A 16,598-nucleotide genomic window follows, 5' to 3' on the forward strand; every position below is an offset into this window, starting at 1 on the left:
AGACCAAACTAGAAAACATTTGCCAGGCCAAATGTCAGCCTTCAAATGAAGCTACTATAACAGATTTGTTCAAACAAACCTCGTCTCTGTAGTGATCTAACCACAGCACATTCATTTTCCCAAGTAATCAGAAGAGATTATAGTAACAAAGTTATGGCAGTACTGTTAGTTATATAACAAAAAATGACCTCCAAGTATTAATGTTTAAATAATGCAGAGTATGGTAAGGCCTGTTCACACCAGAAAAAATGTTGCAGAGAAATCAGTACATTTCAATAAAATCACCTCAATCAGTGGATTCGCTAACAGGGGCAAAGTAAAACAGAGGATGTAGATGATTGTAGCTTAGTTGTGTTGCAACATCCAGTTAATTTATATAACCCTACTCTGCCATAGTATAACTGCTCCATTGAAGACGCATGGTTTGTAAACAGTTATGAGACAGGAGTTGATGGTACAAATACATCTCTTGAATAAACTGTGTTAACTTGTCTCGTTAGGTAACTGACAGTTAGCTAGCTAGTTAGCTTGTTAGGAGAATGTGGAGGTGGGTATGGTTAGCTTTAAGCTGCAGAGGGAGAGGTGGGGGAGTTGCTCAGGTGAGCAGCATCAAGGAGAGATAATTGGCACAGCTGAACCCAGTGAACTAATTATTCTCTCCTTAAAATACAGTAGCATGCTGGACAAGGAGGAGGAAGAGAGGCGGTTGGAGAGCGGACAGAAGAAGAGACAGAAAAGAAAGCAAGAACAACCAAAAATAAAGAACATACACTGCAACCCTGGTGTCAGCGTGGTATCTCAGGGCCAAGACGAACTCTCGGTAGCACGATTACGCTACAGAGAACTATTGTGACTGACTAGAGATAGCATGTTCATGGCTGGTTAGCATGTATGCAGTTAGCTCACCAGCTACAGTAGTTCACCAACTAGCCCTGTGAGTAGTCACTACTTAAAGGTCCAGTGTGTAGGATTTAGTGACATCTAGTGGAGAATTTGCAGTTTGCAACCATTTGAATACCGCTTGCATCACCCTCACATTCCAAGCATGTAAGAGAAACTACGGTGGCCATGAAACTCACGGTAAAACGCTAACGGTCCTATCTAGAGCCAGTACTTGGTTTGTCTGTCCTGGGCTACTGTAGACACATGGCGGTGCAACATGGCAACCCTCTATGTAGATATAAATGGCTTATTCTAAGGTAATGAAAACACAATTATTCTTATTTTCAGGTGATTATGCACTAATGAAAACATACTTATAAATATTATATTCCATTTCTGCCAATAGATTCTCCTAAATGTTACACACTGGACCTTTAAACAAGCTTCTAGCAATGCCTATTTCATGGATGTGTGGATGACCTTCGCTGTGCCACTTTCTGATTTGACCAGGGCTGTACAGTAGAAGATGAATGCAAACAAACGTGATAAAACCTGAGGAGAGAAGAATGTTTAAGAGTATTGTTTGTGTGAGTTTGCTGCTGCCAAAAAACACAGAGCCTTGTTTTTGCATTACAAACTGAACACAGATTCATGGTGTACTCTAGCCCCAGCAGTACTTAGGCACAGTTTTCTTTTTTTCAGCTGAATGCTATTTGGCATGTTAACATGTCTACAACACTGAGTGTAAGTAAGTGTTGGACCAACCAACTGACATCTTCATTTAGTCCATTTAGAACACTTAGCTCTATACAGCAATACTGATGGTATGTTTTTTAGGAGACTTAGGTTTGAGGCTCAGACACTGTAACTCCTAAAATAATGTCCAATGAAAAAGGCCAATGTTGCTTGGCAACAAATGTAGTGATAGACACTCAAACAGATATTAAAGCTGAAAATGGCTCTGCTATATTTGTACTTCTATATATGTGTATACATATCACATGTTCCAGATTTCTTAAAGCATAGTCTTACAGACAAAGCTATAAAAGAAACTGCTTATACAATAAGTTAATTAGTATGTCTGTGTGTGTGCTGATGCGTGTTGTACCTGGCTCCAATGTAGAGTGTCCGATTGACTTGGAGGATCCTCTGGATGTGTAGAGGCTCTTGTCTCAGCCATGTTCGGTGGGGCCGGCCCAGAAACACTGGGTGTCTTCTCACCACTGTCAGTGAACGAGAGACAAAAGCACACAACAGCTGATCCCAAACCGACATCTATCTTTGACAATAAGCAGTCAACATAAAAGTTGTTTTGTGTTAGTTTGTTTTGACAGTTCAGAAGTAGTAACAGGTACTCAAGGTGATGTGGAGACAAAATTTGAGACCTGCATTTGAAACAGCAGCATATCTGCATACATATATTAAGCATACAAAGACACAGCAGAGCACAAACCGAGATACAAATAATGACCTGACCTATACCTCATATATCACTGTTTAATTCATGAGTTTTTGTTTGTTGACTTATTGGGACTCACTTTTGATGAATTGTTCATTTACATGCTGCTATTTGTATAAGTTTGGCAATACATGTTCTGCCAACTGATTCAGATAATTCAAAAAGAGAGACACACAGAGACAGGTGACATTTTAAAAACATCAAAAAGGTAAAACAAAAAGAAACCTTCAGGGAGAGAAACCAAAGATAAAAGTAGTGGAGGATTTTCAGCATGTTTTTATCATGTTTTCTCACCGCTGTGCAAAGACAGAGAAAAAATAAAAGTGAAGACAAGAGCAGAAATAACAGCTACATATAAATTAGATGGATTACTGTGTAAAACCAGTATGGCTATCTGTCTTTGACCTTGTCTGAGGTGAATGAGAGGGTATTTTCATCTGATATCCTTTCATCCTCTCTCTGCTCTTCCATCATTACTTCTTCATATCCCACTCTATAGTTCATCTGTTTCCTCTTTGTATTCACCTCTATGTTTTCTGTGCTTCTGCTTTATATACTGTAATTTCTTCCTATAGTATCTACGTCACTCAGTTCTGAGACCCATTGTGATTCATTCTTTTCGCTCCTTGTCCTCCACCTTTTCTCTCTCTGTCCACCTCCACACTTCCATCCATTTGTCCTGTCTGTTCATTCAGATGAGCCTGCATTTTCTACTCTAACGTATACCTGCGGTAAACTACGGCTGCTAAGTATAATGCAGCCACTCCAGTGTAGCTCTCAGTAGCCTGACAACCTCTACACGCTACTGTTTGGTATTGATACGAGGAGAAGGGTTTGGACTCTGCTGGGAAACCATCAATCAATATTATTGAACTGCAATCAATCAAGGTCTGGTCTGAGCCAAAGACTGCCAAGCTGATATGGAGACTCAAAGTCTGAGTGTGTGAGGAGCTGCGTCTCTTGAGGGTCTCAGTGTGTGTGGGAAAGTCATGAATGCAAGAGCCCTGTCCCTCACTCTGGTCTCATTCCTGAGTGTGACCCCACACCTCCTGACCTAGACACCACTCAACACCCTTCGTGTGAGAGCTTGTCTGACCGCCGCAGCCCACACCGTGACTCTAAGCCTCCTCCACGCCCTCCGCCAAATTCAACACCCTGCCTGTTAGGGCGCGACCCCACACCTCACACATCACAACCTGGGAGAGAAGCACGCAGGCAGAGTAGGCGGCTAGAGGGCGAGAAAGTCAGGGGGGTCAGTACCTTCAGTCGGGATGAAGTTGAGGGGCCCCGGCTCCTCTGGGAATGCCGAGCTGGCCGATCGGAGCAGCCAACACAGCAGGAAGAAGGAGGGAGGGGCCATGGTCGCCATGGCAACACAGCGGCGGAGTCTGTGGAAATAAAAAGACAAAAAAGGAGAAAAGGGAGTGAGCAGTTGCTAAATGAGGCAGAGGAGTGAGACACGCATAAACATACACAGACAGAGAAACATTCACTCACTCAATCACTGACTAACTAACTAACTGGCTGGATAGTTTCTTTGACTGAAGCTCTATCTTTGTATTCCTACAGCATCTCTATCTCTTCGCCCTGATGTGAGGGGAGATAAATAGCTGCTTGGAGCGAGGGATTAAGTCATCCACTGAGGGAGAAGTGTCCAGTCAGCTCTGAATGCAGCTAGATAACTGTGGCACAACATGACCACATCAAACATCACATCATCCATGACACGTCAAGAAATGAGAAAGAGGCAGAATCTTGGGCAAGACAGAGGGCAATATGTGGCTTATAGAAAATTTGTATAGGCAGAGAGTGAGTGAAAGTCTCAATAATGCTCCAGACATCAAGCATTATCCAGGATATTAAAGAGACTGAGAGAGGGAGAGAAGTGGTGGTTTACTTAAATTAAATACTTGCCAGCAACGCAAATCATCTCTCTGACAGTGGTGTTAAACTGTCGGTATTTTTCATCAGGCGGTACAGAGGCACATGCAGGTCTCGGATGTGATTCATGTGGAAATACAAATGATACCCAAATTAAGTTACCCTACGCGATCCATCTAGAGAATGTATCGCGGACTCCGCCTCACAGGAGAAAAGCTCTCAGAAATGCTATTGACTTCAGCCACAAACCTCAGATGGCATGTCTGGCTGGCCACTACCTCTGCGTGCTGTTACTGTAATTTTGCTGCTGAAGCATGTGTGTGGTGGAATTCAATGTGCATCCAACAGGCACTTTTATTCAAGTCGTTATTATCTTGAGCTCTGACTCATCTGTAATCCTCTATCAATTTTTCCCTCTCCATACGAGCCTGGCATGATGTGGAATTGTGTTTTCCTAGACATTTCACAAACACTATAATTTACTAAACGCCATGGCTCGACTTTCATGTTGTTGTCACCTTAATGCAGAATGTAACATCGAGCAATTTGTTTGGGAAATCAAACGGAGAGACCTTCCATCCCCACTGCCGCAAACACAAAACATTTCATGCACAATTGCAACATCTCAAGTTTGAATACTCAAGGTTGGATTTCTTTATGCAAAACACCTCAGCATTTTACTGTGGTTACAGATGCACAATGTGTAAAACTATGCAAAACCAAACACTTTGCTGAGTGTACGGTATCCACTATGCACCCCTCCTTTCTGTGTCAGTCTTTATCTCTCTTACACTCTCTTCATGTCTTCTTCAGTACAATTCAAGTCAGCTGAACTGCATTGTGGGTTTGAGAGCTTTGCATGGCAAAGATTACATTTTGTTGCGTAGTGTAAGTTATTACAAACAGTTGTAATAAACAAAAACAATCATAACTGCAATAATAAGTGTAATACAATAAAATAAGACTCTAAATATATAAAATGACACACACTACAACCAAAAGTATGTGGACACACGAACATTACATATATGTGATGTAATTCCAAAACCATGGGCATTAATATGCTGCTGTAACAGCCTCCACTCTTCTGGGAAGGCTTTGGAAACTGGCTGCAGGGATTTGTTTCCATTCAGCCACAAGAGCACAATTGAGCTTGGGCACTGATGTTGGGTGCTGCAGTTTCTACCAGAGGTGTTGGAGGGGGCTGAGGTCTGGGATCTGTGCAGGCCAGTTAAGTTCTCCAATGCCAAACTGGGTATGCCATTTCTTTATTGGCCTTGCTTTGTGCACAGCGTCATTGTCACGTTGAAACAGAAAACTGGCCCCCCAAAATCACACTATGGGGTAAAATATCATTGTATGCTGTAGCATCACTATGTAACTTTTGCCAAAAAGCGGTCACTGCTGCTACAATTTACTTTTTATTATATTAAGGAATTAACACATTATGGGATAATGATAAATGCTAAAACATAGGCTAGTATAACAGTAGCACAAGAAAAGAGTCATTAAGACAGGGAACTGACTGTAATGCCAGTTATACAAAAATATCTACCAAAAGTTTGCTAACATTAGCTACCATAAGCTACTGGTTATACCAGACCAAGTAAGGCTGTTGAGGCAAATGCTGTAAGTGTACTGAATTGTGCAAGGGTGAGTTATATTGATTATAAATTCAACATTTTATTCATAAGAAAAACGTTGTGCTTTTTTCTTCTTTAAAAACTTACATTGTCTCGCTTAAAGATTTCACTTGGAACTGGAAATAAGGGACGTGGCACAAACCATGAAAAAACAGCCAAACCAAAAAGAATGACCAAAAGGGGATTCAACATACCTTTGGCCATATAGTGTTGATTCATAAGTAACACAGTAAAATGTGGTAATTAAGTTAAATCATGAATAGGTTTATCTTAATCTTAAGTTAAAATGAAATTAAGTAAAGTGCAGAATGAAGTTCAACAGAAAATAAAAACATAGAATAAAATGCAGCATTGGAGAATGCTGGCATACTGTGCTCTATGTAGTATTATGAAAACAGTTTCCCTCTTTCAGTCATTTTCAGTTTTTCTCTCTCACATTCACTCCCTCTCTCCCCCAAAGGATACAAACAGCCATTGTGCAGCCCATCTCTTTAATGGAGTCCCAGACATAACCTTATCAGGACACATAATCTTTATGGGACATTTCTCAAATTCCCTGCTCTGACATCAGAATAATAGTGGGAGGCATGCTAATTACTCAACACCCACAAGCAAAATTACAGGAGGTGAAAGGGAAAGAGTCACAGAGAGAAGAAAGGAGGTCATGGGGTAGAGAGAGAGATGGAGTGAGAGATAAGTGAGAAACATTAAGAGAGAGAGAGAGAGAGAGAGAGAAGATGAGAAGTCAGGAAGTCAGTACATCAAATCAGAGATTCTATTGTTTCTGCTATTAATAATGTATGAATAAACGTCAGGCGGTACGCATTCGATTAGTATAATTAGACACCCTGAGCTATACAATTTCATGGGACAGCAGAATAAGTAGATACACAAGTATAAAAGTGTGTGTGTGTTGTGTGTGTGAGCGCGCGCGCAAATGGTTCAGAGCCAAAGCATCTCTGTAATTATGACAAATGGCTGCAGCCGAGTCCATTCAGAAGCCTTGCTGCGTGGCACAAGCTGTACAGTAGTATGCCATTATCATTGAACGAGGCATACTGCAAGTCACATATACATTTTGCCATTTGGAGGAGAGACACTAATCCAAACTATTCAACCCCAGGGTGCTATAGCACTCTGTGTTCAAAATTGAAATGGCAGTAGATGTCACTTAAGTCATACTGAAGTTGGCACACTGTGGGCTCCATGGATTTAAAAAACGTTAAAAACTACACTGTCAGTAGCAAATTACTGTGTCGGTTCTTTCACCGTGGGGACTATTGTTTCCAGTGTTGTGACAAACATATTCAGGGATTGAGCTTGATTTCAGGCACCATCCCAACAGTATTTGGGTGCCAAATTAATACAGATGGCAAGAGATGACAGTGGAGGAAATCTGCGATAGCTGGTCAAGTTAAACTTCAGTCTGAGCTTTAATACCCCATCCACACCAACTAGCTTTTGTTTACTATTAATGAAACAGGACTGCTGAACTCACCACCATACTCCATTTGCTTCAACAGGATTTACACAGACCTGTTAATTTGTCTGTTTCCACAGTCCCAGATCAATTTGATTATGGGTGTTTAGGCAGGTAATTTCCTAAACAAAGTCATTAAGAGATCATTTAGCTGCCAAAAAGGTGTGTGTGTGTGGGGGGGGGCTATGTCTCCCTGGACCCCATCAACACCACCCTCAGCATGATCTCCACTGTGGCCAACTCAGATAGCTTAGATAACAAATCACCAGCCAATCAATGATGTCTAGTGTCTTCAGTAAAGCCCTAATGAGGACTGATACTGTTCTGATACAGAGTCAAGTCAGGCTAAAGAATAGAGGCTTAAAAAAGAACAGGAAATGGTTTGCTGGCAAAAAAGAGATGTGAGGTATGCCTATGTGGAATTTGATGCTGGTTATGCAGAGATAGTGACCCTCTGCTGCAGGGTTTGGATACTTTGCATGCAAAATAGAACACCTCATCATCAAATGAAGGCGCTAATATGCTCTGATATGCTTTTGTCTTTTATTATGGTTGCCATGGCTCTCGCTTTCTTCTCTTCAGTCTCTCTACCTTTTCCCTTTCACCATCTCATTGTGTCTTGGTTTCTCTCTTGCTCTCCCTTAGCCCCAGTCCTGTTGATGTGTACACTCTCAATGTGTTTTCATGACACAGCCGTGAGGTACTTGCACTAAAAATTGGACGGTAGAAAGAAAACCAAGCTTATGTGTGTCCTAGATATAGGGAAAATGATAATGAAATAGAGCAGCATTAATGGGGACACTGTGGTGGTTGGGGTATTTATGATTAAAATAATAACAGAATGGCTGTCAAGTATTATACAAAGATATCAGTACTGGTAGAACACAGTACTCAAGCAATAGTCTGATATAATCCCTTTTCACACTGGTTGCCCAGCTTCAAAAAGCCTGCACACTGGAAGAATGAATTCAAACATGGTCTTTTTCCACTCAAATCCCTTTATCATCATTTTACAATGCAAACCATATTTTAAGGTTCACCAAAAATGATTAATGTTTTCTATATAATTTGCAGTTATTGCACATATTAAAGCTGCACTAATCAGTATTTTTATATTAACAATGGATCACATGACTACTTGTATGGGAAAGGGGGCAGTTTCAATAATGAACCCACAGATGAATATCACCCAACTCTACAGTTCTTCTCAACTCTGTGGAGTGTTTTAGCCTCTTTCAGCTCATTGTTTAGCTGTTCGGCCCACAACTTTACTGTTTTGGTTCATTCTCACCACTCTCATGAATATAGTGGAGTATTTAGCAGCTAGATAGAGCCAGATATTCAAAAACAGAGCTAATCTTGGACTGAACATTTGACTTGCATTCACCAGATGCCCCAAATCACAAGTCCAAATAAATGCTAATGTTGCTCTTTGGCTGCTGGATGTGTAAATAGACAATTGTTTGCTAACAAGTTTTTCATATCAACTTTATGTCAATGTTGTGTTTACAGCTTGTTGTGCAGATTGTGCAATTACTTTTGAAGTGCAGTTGTTTTCATGGTTTTCTGTGATTGATAATAGTTACACAAAGATGTAATCAAAGACATTCTCAAAGAGATCTGCATGCTGTTTGCCCTTGTGGTATGATAGTGGTATAAGCTATAGTAGCAGTAGAAGATGGCATAACGTGCCAGAACCTCATCTTGATTCAATTCAATTCAATTCACAGTTTTCAATAACACTCTGTAAAAAGAGATAATACTGGAGGGCAGCCAACAACAACCCAGTTTCAAGCTTTAATAACCTTTGTTATTGTAAGGGAGACACACTCAAACTACCAACAGGCTTTGAGCTTGATCCTTAAAACATTACTAACTTTTTAAGAGGAATTAATGTTCAAAGAAATACTCCTTTGCCACAGGCACAAGGGTGAGCTCCACTTTGCTCTGCTTTTATTGTTCCACATCACCGAGATGACCTTCAGAGTTGGGTACATGAGACTGAACCGGTACATGGGAAAGTATATTAAGTAAGCGGTGGAGGATTTTATGATTGTTCCATTTTCTTTATGTGGACTTAAAGAAACCCCATATATTTCCCATAGACTGGCCTAATTGTCATATTAGTGAGAGAGGAGAGGCTGCTTTATGGAGTGTATAGAATCAATGAGAGGTGATAGCCTGATGCCGCTCGGATCTCCTCCAATCAACAATAACATAAGCGTGGCAGGAATGTGAGGAGGAAAGGGAATAAAGAATTAGATGTGTGAAAGAAGGCCGGGACGGAGGATTTAAGGCAAAGATGGAAATGAACACAGTGGCTATAAAAAAGGAGGTTGGAGAGTGGTGAGAGGACAAGGCAGGACAAAGAAAATGACAAAAATAATGCACTACAGGGAGTGATGAAGAGAAACAGAGGTGAAAGAGAGACAAGTGAGGCATTCAAACAGAGAGGGGGAGTCACACCGGATGTAAAGAGAGTGAAGCCAAAGAATGTCTGGAATGAGAGAGAGATAGAAAGACAAAGAAACAGAAGAGAGGAAGAGCACAGAGCCAATAGTACACTTGCAATGCCAGATTTAGCTCCATACTGAGCCAAGAGTGGACTGGTGGGAAGGACCCCCTGGCTTTGTACTTGCCTGGTTTGCAACTTATATAAAGGGATGACATTTTTCTGTATCTCTTTATTTGTAGGAGGGGTCAGTACTTGGACCATTGCTTTTCAGACTGTACATGTTGTCTCTAGACCACATAAATCGAAAACACAAGGCACGTTACCATAATTATGCTGATGACCCACTGTTACAGTACTCATCCTTATCCCCTGGAGACCTAAACCATCTTAAGTCACAGGATGAATGCATTAAAGACTTAAAGAACTGGATGTCCCACAACTTCCTGCAACCCAAGACAAAACCAAATTCTTGTTATTGGTCCTGAGCCTCTGTGGCAGGAAATGTGTTCTCATTAGCCTCTTTCTCACTGGAAATACAGTACCACAAAGGTCATAAATCTGGGTGTTATTGTTGATTATGACCTTATGTTCTAGAGCCACATCACCAATAAGAGAAAAACTGTCTTTTATCATCTTAAGAATATATCTCGAGTAAAATGCTTCTCAAAAGATGCAGAAAAACGTACATGTGCTGATTTTGTATTGGTTCAACCCTATCACCAGACAAGAATGTTGGACAATTCTGCAAAACCCAGAGTTACGTTCAAGGCCAACGTTGTTGTTATCATTATTATTATTTTATTTTTTACATCCAATGGAAATGTTCAAAAAAATCTTGCTTTCTTCAATATCTGCAATTAAGGTTATTGAAAGATTGTGGTTATGGCAAATTAACTATAGTATGGTTAAGATTAGGCAAGTAAAACACTTGGTTAAGGTTAATGAAAAACCATGGTTATTGTCAATAAAAATATCTTAAAGGGGAACTCCCCTGATACACATCAAAGTCTTTCAGAGGTCCTTGGGGAGTACTACTGCGCATGTCAAAAAGTTGTATAAAGCCTTTTGTGGCTCCAGAGGGAGCTGTGTGAAATCTGTTAAAGTGACTCAAGTGATGTCAGTTGGGTCTGAAGACTAAAAGTTTGAAAATGAAATAATTCTGGGGGTGGGGAGTTAGAAAGAAGTGAGCTTACCCGACCTCTTCAGCCCATTCTCATTTCTGCTTGCTGAGGCTAATGGCTCAAGGGTACATTAGCAGCTACTAGCATAACACCCCCAAATCTTCGAAACAAACTGTTGGTGGTCCAGTGGCATTGTGGGGAATGTAGATGCCAGGATTTGACAAGGAAGAATAATGTGTGTAATAAAAATAGACCATATCTCTGGTTCTGCTACAAAGATGTTAATCCTTTTTTTTTAAACTGTCCATTGTGAGTCTGTCAATGTTATAGGAGTGTAATGCTAAATCGGGCAGAGTACTCTAGGTCTGTGACAGGACACAAACGCGGGTCTCCTGCATGAAAGTCAAACATGTTACATACCCGTCCGCCACCCTGACCTCTACACCCTTACTTTCAGCCTTGCTACATAAAGTGCATGCTACTTCCTGCACTGGCAGTGAATATTGGCATTGGACCTAAATTTTGAGGTGTAGAATTGTCCAATATGGACAACATTTTTAGGAATACTGGGCTGGTTGGTTATTTTTTGAAACACCCTCCCTCCCTCCGTCTGCCAAAAAAGACTGTGAGCTGACTAGAACTTTATTAAAAATGCCGCTGCCAGGGTAGTCGATCACGTCATACATCACACCTGTCACTTGTCACTTGGCTATCAGTTAGTTTCAGGGTTGATTACATTTTACCTCTTGGCTATAAAGCCCTACATGGCCTTGCTCCACAGTCAGTACCTCTCTGACCTGCTTACTCTAAATGCTCACCTATCAGACTTTCTTCATCATCTGGAATAGGCCTACTGGTTGTTCCTAGGGTAAAATCAAAAGTTGACAAAGCAGGTTTTGGTTTTTATGGTCCTGGCGGCTGGGATACTTTGCCAGATTGCAATAGATGTGCTACAACAATAACAATATAAAAAGCAGAATGAAAACATTTGTTTTCCCCTGTGCATTTGATTAGTTTTGCTGTGTTTGTGTTTTAAACTACATTGGATTGTTCTCGTTGTTTGTTTGTGCATTGTATCTCTCCTACACTAGAATATTCTATATGAATAAAGATTTCTTTGCTTTGCTTTCCTTGAATCTGCTCTGCCGACCCCAAACAGTTAACCTCTTTGCTGACTCCCTGACATAGATGTACATATACACAAGCACAGGCACAATATAATCTACACACACGCACACAACAAAACAACTAGCACGCACACACCTCCTCTGGGCATTGTGCCTTCACATAAGCCAAACCACAGTCTTCCCCTTCTATCTCTCTCAGGCCTAATGTAAGAACGATGTAGGAATTCCCTCCACTAAAGCGAAATGCACACATGATTTGCTTGGGACTTGAGTGACCCAGGGTCTGTTTACTAGATATTTGCATCACCATGACATCCTGGAGCCTCAGTAACATTGTACATATTTAAAGAGAGAGAGGGAGAGAAAGATAAAAGGTTGAGAAAGAAAAAAGAGGGGGAGTGCACAGAAAAATAAAGATCTTAGCGCACAGAACACTGATTTTCCCATGCGCTGAGAAACACCATGGATTTATGTAGTGGGAAATATGTGCAGCATGTGCAGTAGGACAAAACATTTCTATAACACTCCTCTTTTATCAGAATCAGACCATGAGAACATGTCCTCTGCTCTGCTACCTGACAGTGAGGCCAGTTACATTGGTTAGTGCAGTATCTTCTTTACACAGCACCATGTGTCTAATGGATATATAATTTCAGAGGATTTAAAGGTTGGTGCTGGAATAAGATAATCTCTGACTCTTTCTCCCTGTAGTAGATGTGCTCCCATTAACAAGAGAGAGGTAGTCTGACTAAAGAGCGCTGGATGACAGAGCAGTAATGTAATACCTGTAATAGCTTATTGTTGATGAATGGATATCGCTGAGTATTACTGGAGCTCTCGCTGGAGTTGTGTCACTGTCATTAACCTTCACAGTCCTCAAAATTACAGCTGCTGAGACACCAGGAGAGAAAGGAGCTGTAGCCGCAAGGAGTAGAACAAAGATTTTGCAGCACCGTCTGCATGAGTCTGCAGGTTAATTATAGGTCTGTTTTTCAGGAGGAAGATGCTCCAAAAAAGAGCGCTCAGATAAATCTTTTATTCTCTGTACCATGTATATCTTCTTTCTACCCCCCATGTTACTTCTCCTTGCTTCTTTCATCTTTTAAACTTCAACATGCTTCACGAGAAAAGAAGAAACATCATGTCACATCACAACAGTGGAGATAAGCCTGACCTTTGGCTTCCCACCAGTTTACAACCATCATTAGCAGGGCATGGATCAGGGGCCAAGGCCATAAATCACACTCAAACCATCCATGTAGGAGGAACCCAGCTACACTGCAGTAGAAATGAAAAGAAAATACACTCTGATACTGACAGGAGGCTAAAAGCAACTCCATTCATCACTGGCTGGAGGCTCCATAAAGCCAGTAAAGGAAAACACACAAGGCGATAATCTCCAGCATGGTTATAAATAATACAGAAACCTTGCTAATGGCAATAAAAGGTTCTGTAGCATGACAGAATCCTTCTTGATGTGATTATTCAGCTAAAATTCCCCCAAGGACATGTATTATCTTGCATAAATACTCAGGAGTAACTCAATAGGGCAATATGTTCCCATCCAGAGACGGTCTGCCCTTTGAGCTTGTGAATCAAGAGGAGAGGTGGATTTATAGTAAAGGCAACAACTGACTGTCAGTGGGGGCATGAGGTCGGGTGGTGGGCAAAAATAGAACATTTGGGGGAAAGTGGAGGGCAATGAAAAATGAAAACAGACTCTGAAGACTGTACTGCTCGTTTCTGCACAATAGTACTACTAATTGTTTCATGTATGTTTCTGGTAATAGAAGGTATCGAGAAAAACGGGGAGAATGCAAATGACCTGCTGGTTATGAGTCATTTACAGAGTAAATAACAACAATAAATGGTTCAACTGCAAAGCGATTTTCACCTTGATATTTTTAATTCAGTTTCCCCCTTCTTTAATAAAAAAACCCTACAAATAATGAGTCCAAATTGGAAATAACAGTGATGTGCATAGAGCAGAGAGAATCATTGCTATTAGGATTGTGAGAGAGATGGCTGAGAAGATTGATACTATGCTACAACCAGGAAATGGTTAGCCTAGCCTAGTATAAAGACTGGAATCGGGGGAATAGCTAGCCTGGCTTTATTGGAAGGTAACAAAAAATCAGCCCACTAATTTTATATCTTGTTTGTTTAATCATACAAAACCACAAGTGAAGTAAAAACAAAACATTGGGATTTTACATGGGGTTATGTGCTGGACTATTTCTTGGCTGGGACCAGTTAATTGCAGGAGTCTTGTTGTCACCGTGAGGTTGCTAGGCAACCAGCAGAGACTTCAGGAAGTCACTTTGCCCAGCCAAGAAATAGTCTGCCAGTTACCCCCCGCCCCCTTAAAAAAATGAGAGATAACTCTTTATGCTGGGCTAAGATAACCAGCTGCTGGCTGTACCTTTATACTGTATTTAACAGATGGATATGACAGTGGTACAGATCTTCTCATATAACTCCCAGGAAGAAAGTCTGTAAGCGTTTGTGGAATATCAAACTATTCCTTTAAATTTCAGCGTTGGCAGGTTGCACATCTGCAACTGCATTCTCTTAAACACAACACAAAGTGGTTGAAAAAACATTTGCAAGGTCAGATTGTACAATACACAGATACTTTGGATAATACAATGTGTGAAAGGGCAGCATGACATTGTCTATCTAAGTGATTCTCTTAAAGAGCAGCAAAGAGTCGTCAGCAGAGGAGGACAGACAGGTGGAAGGAAGACGGAGGTCTGTATACATTTTGGGCTTCACAACAACATCTCTGCATGCTAATGGTGTTTACCTTCTCTTCCTCTATCTTCCCTTCCTGCACAGTGCATGAAACTCTGCCAAACGAAGCCACTGCTTGGTTTCTGCTGACAAGATTGACATAGTCAGTACGAAGTTGATGGTGAAATAATTCACTATTCATAATCGCTGTATAAGCTACATCTTGTCAAGCGCTCCACTGTGAACGCCCCCATCATAAACAGTATCTAAAAGCATCTTCTCTTTCCCGACAGAGACAGGGAGGCACAGTATCTTCTCCCAGTGGAAGTCCGACAGCGCAAGGTGGGCACTGGTAAAGATAGAAAAGTGTACCTGCAAGTCCCCTGCCTTTGATTTCACTGACGCTCATGCACACATGCACCCAGATTGTAGACTCAATATATTATCAGCATCCTGGACTCACACATGCATCTCTCTACCCTTCTTTCCCCTTTTCACCATCTCCTTTCACCTTCTTTTTTCCATCCCACCCTATCTTCTCTCACCACAAATCAGCCACCTGCTCATCCAATTTAGTCTGATAAATTCCACCTGCATCAATTTCAATACGAGTTCACACACTACGATTACTCTGGGTTCCCTTTTCTGCTTTATCTCTCCCTATTGCTTTGAATGTCACATCTCATGTGGCATACAGACACACACACAAACACACTCACACACTGCGGTGTCAATCAACAGACGTCTCCAGTTGACAACTGTGCACACAAGGCAGCTGTGAACAAAGACCCATGCCTGCATGTGTGCCGAGCAGTAGATCCAAACTCAAAACAAACAAACAGAAATAAACACACACACACACACACACACATATATATATACACACTATCATTGCATTGCAGGCATAACTCCCAGGCCTGGCTGTGTGCAAGTTCCGTGTCTGAGAGGCATGTTAATCAGCGAAGGAGGCTGCCAGCTCAGCCATATATGTCTCTATCTTTCTTGCTCTCACGCCTTGTGTCTCCGTCTCTCTGCTTCTATCTGCATCTTTTCTCTCCAATCTGTCTTCGCTCTTGTCAAACCCTCGTTTCTCCACCTCTACCTCATTGTATTTATCTCACATTCCTCTCCTTCTCCTCCTGTTCTTGCACGAGATCTCATCCCATCACAGCAAATCATGTCTTTCTTTTTGCTCTTACATTTGAATGCATCTCCCCCCTGGGTTAGACTGATGGGATATAAGACACTACAGACTGGATGGTTTATTTAGAAGGGCTCGGTGAAGATCTCTCACTTTTAACCACTAGCCTGACATTTCATTGCCCTCTTCTTTCCCCTCCTCCTGTCACCCTTCCCTCTTCTCCCACCCCTCCGCTACAAGGCTTTGGGATCTGTTTGTGCCCGTGTTAAAGTGGATTTGGTTATGGTGACTGGATCAGGGTGGGTGGCTGTGGGATGCTGGATGAGTTTCACAGGAGTTTTAAAGAACGAGCTTTGAAAGCTGAAGGGCAGAGAGAAAGAGGAAGGGAGGACGGGAAGAGGAGAGAGAATTTTGCAGAGAGAGATATAGCGCTTATGTGTTTACAGAGGCAGAAAATTTCTACCCAAGCACTCAGTTATAAGTCATGAGGTGGGGGAGTGAAGGGAGGTGGTCATCTCAGTGCAGACAGCGATAATGGTGAGACAGATGACAAAGGAGTACAGCGAAGGGTGGACAGAAAAGGGGAAATTAGAAGAGGAGAACATGAAGAAGTGTGGTGCGGGCAACCAATTTAGAGAGAAGAGCATGCCATTCAATAGCTCCACGAGTAGAGTGC

At 41.4% G+C, this 16,598-nt stretch overlaps 1 protein-coding gene across 5 annotated transcripts in view; it reads right to left on the minus strand.

The window, feature by feature from the left end:
• Positions 1-16,598, minus strand: part of sema6bb (sema domain, transmembrane domain (TM), and cytoplasmic domain, (semaphorin) 6Bb) — a 128,140-nt gene that overhangs the window by 65,400 nt on the left and 46,142 nt on the right. For 4 of the 5 annotated variants that reach the window (XM_044199480.1, XM_044199483.1, XM_044199478.1 and 1 more), the window contains exons 2-3: positions 3,602-3,729; positions 1,991-2,105 (exon numbers count right to left, since the gene is read on the minus strand). In XM_044199480.1, coding sequence (XP_044055415.1) covers positions 1,991-2,105; positions 3,602-3,710 — 224 coding nt within the window. In that variant the 5' untranslated portion in view covers positions 3,711-3,729. Of the gene's footprint in view, positions 1-1,990; positions 2,106-3,601; positions 3,730-14,854; positions 14,906-16,598 lie in introns of those variants that run through there. The other variant, XM_044199482.1, reaches the window with a different exon arrangement.

The sequence above is a fragment of the Siniperca chuatsi genome, linkage group LG6 (genome assembly GCF_020085105.1).
Source record: "Siniperca chuatsi isolate FFG_IHB_CAS linkage group LG6, ASM2008510v1, whole genome shotgun sequence".
In the NCBI taxonomy this organism is placed as follows: domain Eukaryota; kingdom Metazoa; phylum Chordata; class Actinopteri; order Centrarchiformes; family Sinipercidae; genus Siniperca; species Siniperca chuatsi.